The sequence below is a fragment of the Nicotiana sylvestris genome, chromosome 6, assembly GCF_000393655.2.
Source record: "Nicotiana sylvestris chromosome 6, ASM39365v2, whole genome shotgun sequence".
In the NCBI taxonomy this organism is placed as follows: Eukaryota; Viridiplantae; Streptophyta; class Magnoliopsida; order Solanales; family Solanaceae; genus Nicotiana; species Nicotiana sylvestris.
In genome coordinates this window covers 172,698,833-172,707,367 of record NC_091062.1, presented here as the reverse complement: position 1 = coordinate 172,707,367, position 8,535 = coordinate 172,698,833, and the positions used below count along the sequence as shown (strand labels likewise).

At 35.9% G+C, this 8,535-nt stretch overlaps 1 protein-coding gene across 5 annotated transcripts; it reads left to right on the top strand.

Annotated features, from left to right (window-relative positions):
• Positions 1 to 425: 425 nt before the first annotated feature.
• On the top strand, positions 426 to 3,065 carry LOC104238736 (uncharacterized). 5 transcript variants are annotated; one of them, XR_011400308.1, is made up of 4 exons: positions 426 to 1,262; positions 1,491 to 1,617; positions 1,739 to 1,757; positions 2,541 to 2,665. XR_011400308.1 is itself a non-coding variant. In XM_070147640.1 (4 exons), the coding sequence occupies exons 1-4, from the start codon at positions 1,195 to 1,197 to the stop codon at positions 2,576 to 2,578; spliced, it is 252 nt and encodes an 83-aa protein (XP_070003741.1). In that variant the 5' UTR covers positions 426 to 1,194; the 3' UTR covers positions 2,579 to 3,065. The 5 variants fall into 5 exon arrangements, 2 of the variants coding, with proteins under 2 accessions (XP_070003741.1, XP_070003740.1); XM_070147640.1 differs by having other exon boundaries at positions 2,541 to 3,065; XR_011400309.1 differs by having other exon boundaries at positions 426 to 1,141; positions 1,739 to 2,665.
• The last annotated feature ends 5,470 nt before the right edge of the window (positions 3,066 to 8,535 follow it).

Genomic DNA, 8,535 nt, shown 5'->3' with positions numbered 1-8,535 from the left:
TATTAAGGAGTTGTGAAGTAAAAAAAATAAACAGACTTAATGATTAAGATTTGAATAATTAAGTTTCAGACTTTAAAAATAAATAAACTTAATGTTTGAGATCTGAATAATCAAGATTCAGACAACAAATGTGGCCGAAATTGGGAGGTGTTAAAAAAAATAAAAAATTTATGTACCTGGTGGTATTGTGCCTTATCCTCTGCAACTACATAAGCAGTCCGCCAAAACGGCTCCAATTATTATCATTTTGCTCTACCGGTCGCTGTCCATTGAAAATCTCATATTCAACCTCCACCCCCGGGTTAACTCTTTACCATGGTTACTTTAACGAGACTTAAAATTCGTTTTCCTAACTAAACCTTAAACCTTCCACTTATCTACAATTCGCCCATCCTCTTCTCCCTGCTATAAATTTACGCTTCGAGACTCGCTAAGTTTGCCCAACTGAAAAGCCTTAGGGCACTTTTAAAAAGAAAAAAAAATCAATACATTCATAAGTTGTTTGTATAGCTCTCCAATTACAATGGCGAATTCCTCTAGAAGGCTGAGATCGGCGTTTGAGAGGTCAATCTCACCTACCGGCCGGTTCTGCAACACCATGGCGGCAACTGATGCGACGTCGTTCGCTTCGTACAGGACCTCTAGCTTTTATTCGTCTCAATCGTCAGGTTGTTTCAACCGATCGGCTTCTCCGACGCGCGTGAATCTCCACGCGCTGGCGCCGATGAATTCTACGCCTAGCGTTAAGTTCTCCATAGATAGATCTAGCTCTCCTCGCCGTTCCGTGGCAGTGTCTCAGCGTGATCAGGTGGTTCGGAAGCTGATTCCGAAAAGGACGTGCTTGTGCTCTCCGACGACGCATCCTGGTTCGTTCAGGTGTAGTATGCATAAGAATATGAGAAATACTCCTTCGATTTCGTATTCACCTAGCCGATTGAATGCTCGGCGATCGGCGATGACGAACTCACTGGTGCGAATCTGGTCTGTTGAAGGTGATTTAGTAAAACGAGCTCTGGCAGCTCTTATTAGGCCTTCTTCGCATCATCAGAGACGTCGAGGTGACTTTCAACCGCGTCCTAGCCGGCTTTCCAGAATGTCCAAAGTATAACCTATGGAAAAGTTTCCGTTTCCGTGGTTACAGGTTGGTGATTTTCATATATTATCTGAAGCTCATCTCCTGAGAGTTCTCCGGCGATGGTGTCAGATTCCAGCTGCTGTTTTTACTACTCCGACGAAACGAAAGCTATGGCAATTTTGATACAGTACGGAAGTAGTAGAATTCTCCCTTGTACATATGAATTTGCAGTAACTGATGCAATTGAAGGACAATTTGGACTTTTAAATTCCATAAAAATAACCAGGAAATTAAATTTGATTAAATTTTAACTAAAACATCATAAGGCATTGGATATGGTTGAGAAATTTGTGTGGGCTTTTTTGGTGTTTAGTGGAGTTGCGTGACTTGTTTCGTTTTTTGTGTTCATTCGCAGCTTTTGTATTTCCCGTCGTGTTCGGCGTTCATCGTTCCATTATGCTTTGGCGTTTCCCGTTCGTTCGCCGTATCTGCGTTCCGGCGTTCGTCGTGCTTTAGCATCTGTTCATCATCTTTCGTCCAAGGTAATATTGATTTTTTAATTTTTTTTCTTCGTATATTTTCCATTATCTTTTTATTTTTAAAAACTTTTTGTTTATTTGCTAGTTGAATTTGTTAATGTTTTTTCTTTGGTGTCTGTTTCAGGTTTGGGTTTCATATTCAGGTTTGGTAACTTTTACCTTGACTTGGAATCTATGGAGGGGAGATGTAAGAAGGATGTTAAATTCAAAGTGATTTGGAACTTACTGGACAAATAAAAGGATCATGAAATAAACTCCAGAAAAATCTTTTGATAAAAATGAAAATAATAGGCTAAAACGGTAAAATTATAAATCTAAAAATTACAAAAGCTACTTTTTTCTGCTTTTTTTAAAATTATTTGTGTTTCTCATCAAAAAATTTTTCTTTCAAAAACTTCGCCAAACATCTGAATTTTTAAAAAAGTAGTTTTGGATTGAAAAAATTTGGTCAAACAGTCTAGTAGACGTTATCCCTATTGTATGTGAGTTAGAGTACATCGAGAAAAAAGCTAAGATACAAATACGAAAAAGAACCATAACAGAAAAATCTAATGGAAATTGATTAAGGGAATCGGACAGTAATAAAAGCAACAAAATGGGAGACAGGCTGGACGTTGGTGTCTATGGCCTATTTTTATGATGATGGTAGGTCCTACGCATGAGCCTTTTCAAACATGGTGAACAGGTAATATGGACCTTCTAGTAGTCACTCTGTCGAAGGAAGCACTGGAGTTGATGAAAACATTGCAGCAACGATGAAATTATTTTTGTTTGACTTATAGGTTATAATTAATTTCGAACCGTAAAATTACCATTATAATTATATTAGAATAACTTATTATATTTTTAAAGTGTGACTCTTTCCCAAATCACGCATAAATGCAAAATGGCTCTGTACAGCTTCTCTATAATCACTTTATTGCCAGGATGGCTGGAGGCTCGGTGGCACTTTGAAGGAAGATAGGAAAGGAGGAGTGAGCCGTCATGAAAGTTTGAAACTGACAATAGCTAATGCTTAAATGACAAAATAGGTCCTGAAAAGTTCCAACTTCGTGATCCCTTTTTCTTCGTATTCTTTCAAAATCCTACTCGTGAAAAAAAGAAAAAACAGCCCTGAAAAATACTTCATATACCAAACACTTGTGATACAAAAGTCATGATGGGCTCGGGAATTACGAGAATACAACTAATAATTTTTGTTCACCCACACTAAGTTTTATTTTTACCTGAATTACAAAGAATACGGAAGTGATGGGGAAAAGTTTACTCAATTATCGACCTAAGAAACAACACGATTGAACGGGAGTTTATAAAATATAGTAGAGCCATCAGCAAAATTACAAGAGAAATTAGTGCTTTTTAGAGCACAAAGGTTTCCCAGGCTAGCCAAACTATTACATGTACTATCCGATGCGATTTTAACATAAGAAGATCCTAACAGAAAAATTTTATTTTGTGGCTCGTATAACTGACACTAGTTGTGTGGGGCTTCTTTTTTGTCTCATAACTGTGTGAGTCCCAAAATTTTGTGGACCTAAATGTGTAAGACACGGGTCCACAAATATGTGAGATAAAAAGAGGTCTCACACAACTAGTGTCTGTGTGAGACACAAAATAAAATCACTCATCCTAACTTGTCTGCTGACATAGCTGTCATAGCAAAGCAAGGTGGGGCTGCATAACGAGATTTTATGTGTGGCTTGATCAAGTAATTTTACAAGTGTATATCTCTAGCTTTACATTCTTATGAATCATGCTTGAGCTATACTTAAGATAATTAGGGTTGTGCGATTAAAGTAGATGCAAAAAGGTAAAATAGGCAGGTCCAATATCTTGTGGAATGAAATTATAAAATCATGAAACGCTACAATACAAATAAGAATAAACTAGAAATGTCAGGTCTTTTACCTTTATCAACATTGCACAGATTTTTCCCGAAATGTGTGTGTTTTAATCAAGAAGTTTTTGCAAAAATTCAAGAACTGTGTTATGAAAACTGGATTAAAAGAAAGTTTCCTTCTATTCAAAAAACAATTACTCCCTTGGGTCAAGGAATATCACTTTTGTGTTTGGATGGATAATCAATTTCTAATCTTACCATTTCATTTTAATCTTATCGGATGCTTTGAAGGTAGAACTGTCAATATGGGCAGGCCCAGTGCAGCCCACACAGGGGAGAAATTCAAAAATAGCCAGGTTTACAAGTGATCATTCAAATATAGCCACAGTTTCAAAAGTCATAGAAATTTAACCACTTTTCATATAAAGATAAATCTGAACGAAAACACTGTTCAAAATCCGGAAAATACTCCAGCATAATATACTGGAATTCCAGTATAATATACTGGAGTTCCAGTATACCGGTTCAGCATAATATGCTGGAAGTTCATACACAGGTGCATCAAACTCCAGTATATTATGCTGGACCGGTCTCTGTTGCAGCAAAATAGTAGCTATTTTTCAATGACTTAGCAAACGCTGACTATTTTTGAATCACCAGTCCGAAAACTGTCTAGCCCGTGCTATTTTAACCCCACATAGGCCTTGACATTTGGCGGGTTGGATCAGGCTGGCGCACCATTTTGATGGGAGAAATTCAAAAATAGCCAGATTTACAAGTTATCATTAAAAAATAGCCACAGTTTCAAAAGTAATTGAAATTTAGCCACTTTTCATGTAAAGATAAATCTGAGCGAAAACACTGTTCAAAAATCCGGAAAATATTCCAGCATAATATACTGGAGTTCCAACATAAGTATAATGGAACTCCAGTATATTATAATGGAGTTCCAACATAAGTATACTAGAACTGCAGCATATTATAATGGAGTTCTAGCATAAGTATACTGGAACTCCAGCATAATATATTGGAGTTCTAGTATAATATACCGATCCAATATAATATGCTGGAAGTTCATTCACAGCTGCTCTAATCTCCAGTATATTATGCTGGAACTTTTCGCATGTTGGAGTTCCAGCATAATATGCTGGAAGTTCATACACAGGTGCACCGATCTTCAGTATATTATGCTGGACCGGTCCGTGTTGCAGCAAAATAGTGGCTATTTTTTAATGACTTTGCAAATGCTGGCTATTTTTGAATGACCAGTCCGAAAACTGCCTAAGCCGTGCTATTTCCATAAATGCTTAGCCCAGAGCGAGCCTATGTGTGTTGCGACCCCTAATGGGCTGCCCACCATTTTCTGTAAAAATTGCACGGGGTGCCCTATTTGGTCGCCTCCATTTAATCTATACCCATTTTTTAAAAAACTTTTAACTTGTACCCACTTTTTAAACAACTTCAGCCCCCTTTCTCCTCCTCCTTCTCCATCACCATCACTGGACTAGAGAGAAAAAGGCTACTGTCTCAATTATTGAATACTAGCGTCTAACCAGTGAAAGGCTTGACTTCTTTCATCTTCATTGCTCAATTTTTCGCTATCTACTTCTCTATTTTTTTTTTGTACCCATTCAATTAGAACGAAGTCACAGTGATGTATTTGTCACAGAAATACACCCATCATCATTATCACATTTTGTTTCTTATTGCACAACAATGAGTTGGAAACCTCAATTCCAAAAATTAAATTTTTGAGCACCAATTGCAGTGTTACTTGTAAGTAAGATTGACAAAGACGACAGTTACACAGAAATGTTTCGTAACGCTTGCTCATGTGTTCAATGAAGACGTCGATAATGAAAATGGTGTTGCTGCCACAAGAAAAATGTACTTCAGCTCTAGAGTTGAAGTTCGTCAGTTACAAAACAAAAACTTCAGCTCTAGAGCTGAAGTTCGTCAGTTACAAAATAAAAACTTTAGCTCTAAAGCTGAAGTTCACCAGTTACAAAAACAAAAACTTCAGCTCTAGAGTTGAAGTTCGCCATATATAAAACAAAAACTTCAGCTCTAGAGCTGAAATTCGCCAGTTACAAAACAAAAACTTAAGGTCTAGAGCTGAACTTCAGGCCCGGCTACTAGAATGATGAAGTTTTGCGTGATTGCCTTTGCTACTTCAGCCCCGTATGCTGAAGTTATGCGAAAAAGCGGGTACGCTTGCAATTTTTTTTGCAAAGCGGACACAAGTTAAAACGTGACACAAAAAGCGGGTATATATGTAAATACCCCCCATTTTCTTAATTTTTTATTTAAGTTCTTATCTAAAATTAAAAAAAATAAAATAGTTATTTACAAGTCAAAAAATATCTTGTTGGATAGAAAGCTCCTCTAAAAACTTAATAACTTTTGAAATTGTCTCAATAGATTACAATAAAATACAAAAAAGGAAGGACAATGTTTCATTTGTTAAAAGTCAAAATTCGAAATAAATTAATAAAACATCTTTCACGGCAGCAATGACATATCCAACACGAGCACATTATCTTCATCAAGCACATTTAAATCTTCTTTATGATTAGGTTGTCTTAAAATCTTCAATTTCATCTAGATTTACACTTTATATGTAATCTTAATTAGTTAAACATTAAGAAATAACTAAATTTAAGATCTAACTATATTTGAATAATTTTTATTTGGCCCACAGACTGGCCCAACATCGTCTAAGCCTCGCGGGCCACGAGCTTATGTGGCCCGGGACAGTAAATCAATACTTAATGCAAATCTAAGATAGAGCTAAAGCACAAAATGTATTTCTTCCAATCAGTTTCAATTTTGATTAATAATTTTTAGTTTGTAAGGTAAGTCTTCATATAACATAAATTTCCTCCCATACAAAATGAAGGAAAGAATCTAAGTGAAATAGGATTGAAAATAAGTTTTGTCTAACAACCTTTGACTTTTTACCAAATTTGGTTCTTTGTTATATTATATAAAATCTGTGTAAGGATTACATTATCTAATTACAGTCCAACAAACATCACATGTAATAGTATAAATTGTGCCTTCTTCGTTCTCTCTCATACAATCAACTTAGTTCCTATTCAAAATACATTTTCATCCTTCTCCTACTTACAAAACAAGATCATCTTCTGTATATTTTTGAGTTTCTCATAAACTTCTTCCTTCACTTCCTTTCATATTTATCCATTGGCATAATGCTCCAGGTCCTCTTGCAGTTGGAAACTACAATTCCGCACAAAATTTCACTTACCATATTCGTAAAAACCTAGATTAGTTATTAGCTTTTGGAAAGAAATGGTGCCAAAAAGAAATACATGTCTCTTTCCTTGGGGCGAAGTAACTATCACCGTAGAGGACATGCTGGTTTTGAGAGGTAATTTTCTCTACCAAGGGAATATGTATTAACTTTCTTAAGTTAGAAGATCAAATAAGATAAATAATTAATTATTGGAGGCTTAAAATAAATGAATGAAAACTCTATCTCATATGGCCACTCATGATTGGTAGTTAGATGAATGAATGGGGAAGGTAGTGAAATAGAACATGATGTCTTTCTTACCATATGAATTTCACGATTTGTCTTCGTAGTGTCTACTTACATTGTAAGGAAGTTTCCCTAATGCAATTCGTCTTGCTAAGGTAACAAAATTTCGCTTGCACTTGCCTTTCCTGAAAGCATCTATGGAGATCTATACTGCAATAAATAATGGATGCGAGATTTTGTTACCCCGAGCAAGACGAATTGCTAAGGGAAAAAATCTTTTACAATGCCATTATAGGTGGACCTTAGTAATACAAATCGTGAAAATCATATAGCAAGAAAGGTTTTATGTTCTATGTCACTGCCCTTCTCCATTATGACACAATTTTTACTCATTTACTTCGAATATCCAATAATTGATTATTTATTCTTATATGATTTTCTGAGTTTATAGAAATTAATACTTATTCTCTTAGTAAAGAGAATGACCTCCTAAAACTAACATAGTTTCTTCATTACGAGAAAAGACAAAATGTATTCGTTTTTGGGCACCATTTCTCCCCAAAAGAAAACAATTGATCTTGATTTTTATCGAATATGGTAACAACAACAACAACCACCCAGTATAATCCCACTTAGTGGGGTCTGGGAGGTAGTGTGTACGCAGATCTTACCCTTACCCTAGGGTAGAGAGAGTGTTTCCAAATAGACCCCCGACATCCTTCCCTCCAAGAACTTCCCACCTTGCTCTTGGGGAGACTCGAACTCACAACCTCTCGGTTAAAAGTGGGGGTTGCTTACCATCAGAGCAACGCCTCTTATCGAATATGGTAAGTGAAATTTAAATCATAGATGCTTTTTTGTTAGATTTGACAAGATAAGCTCCGCTGATCGAAAAAGACCACGCTACCAATTAACAAGACTTAATAGGCGTTTGGACATAAAAATTGTACAATATTTTTGGAAATCAATTTTGATTTCAGAGTAACAAATTTTATCTTGGTCCCTTTTTGTTAATTTTTTTTTTATTTAGATCCATGTAATTCTTTTTAATATGAATTTACTACTATTATTGACTGGATAATCCCTCTCCTTTCCCCCTTTCTTCTGCGCATCTATTCATTTCGTCTGACTATATATGGCTCGATTGTCACTGCATCCACTCCTCGTTGCCACCAAAATATGCATACTTGTCAGTGTACCATATCATACTAGTGCCTGTGTTAATGTACAATTATAATGTACATCACGAGAAAAGTAAGGAAGTTAATACAAAGATGTATGCGATAAAATATGCTCATATTTAATGATCATATGAGGAAGCGACACGTGGAACCGACGACAAAAGATAGCCAAACCTGAAGGCAATGATCTCACTTGTCATCGGAGAGGACGATACTCATAAAGACAAAATAAATTCTTCCATCCGGTAACATTCAATACAAAATATTTTGTAATATTAAGTGCATGATCCATTACAGAGAATAAGGCATTCACTATCTATCGTTACACATTCTTCAATGACCCTCATAATTGTCATTAAAGAGGAGCTTAATCCTAGAATCTTATTCCCTAAGTGTAA

Bases quoted from the DNA above. Each gene is read 5' to 3' on its own strand.
- LOC104238736 (XM_070147639.1), top strand. From the start codon at position 1,195: ATGGTGTCAGATTCCAGCTGCTGTTTTTACTACTCCGACGAAACGAAA. The intron at 1,263-1,490 runs GTACGGAAGTAG...GTTCATTCGCAG, and splicing joins GCTATGGCAATTTTGATACA to CTTTTGTATTTCCCGTCGTG. The intron at 1,618-1,738 runs GTAATATTGATT...TGTCTGTTTCAG, and splicing joins TTCATCATCTTTCGTCCAAG to GTTTGGGTTTCATATTCAGG.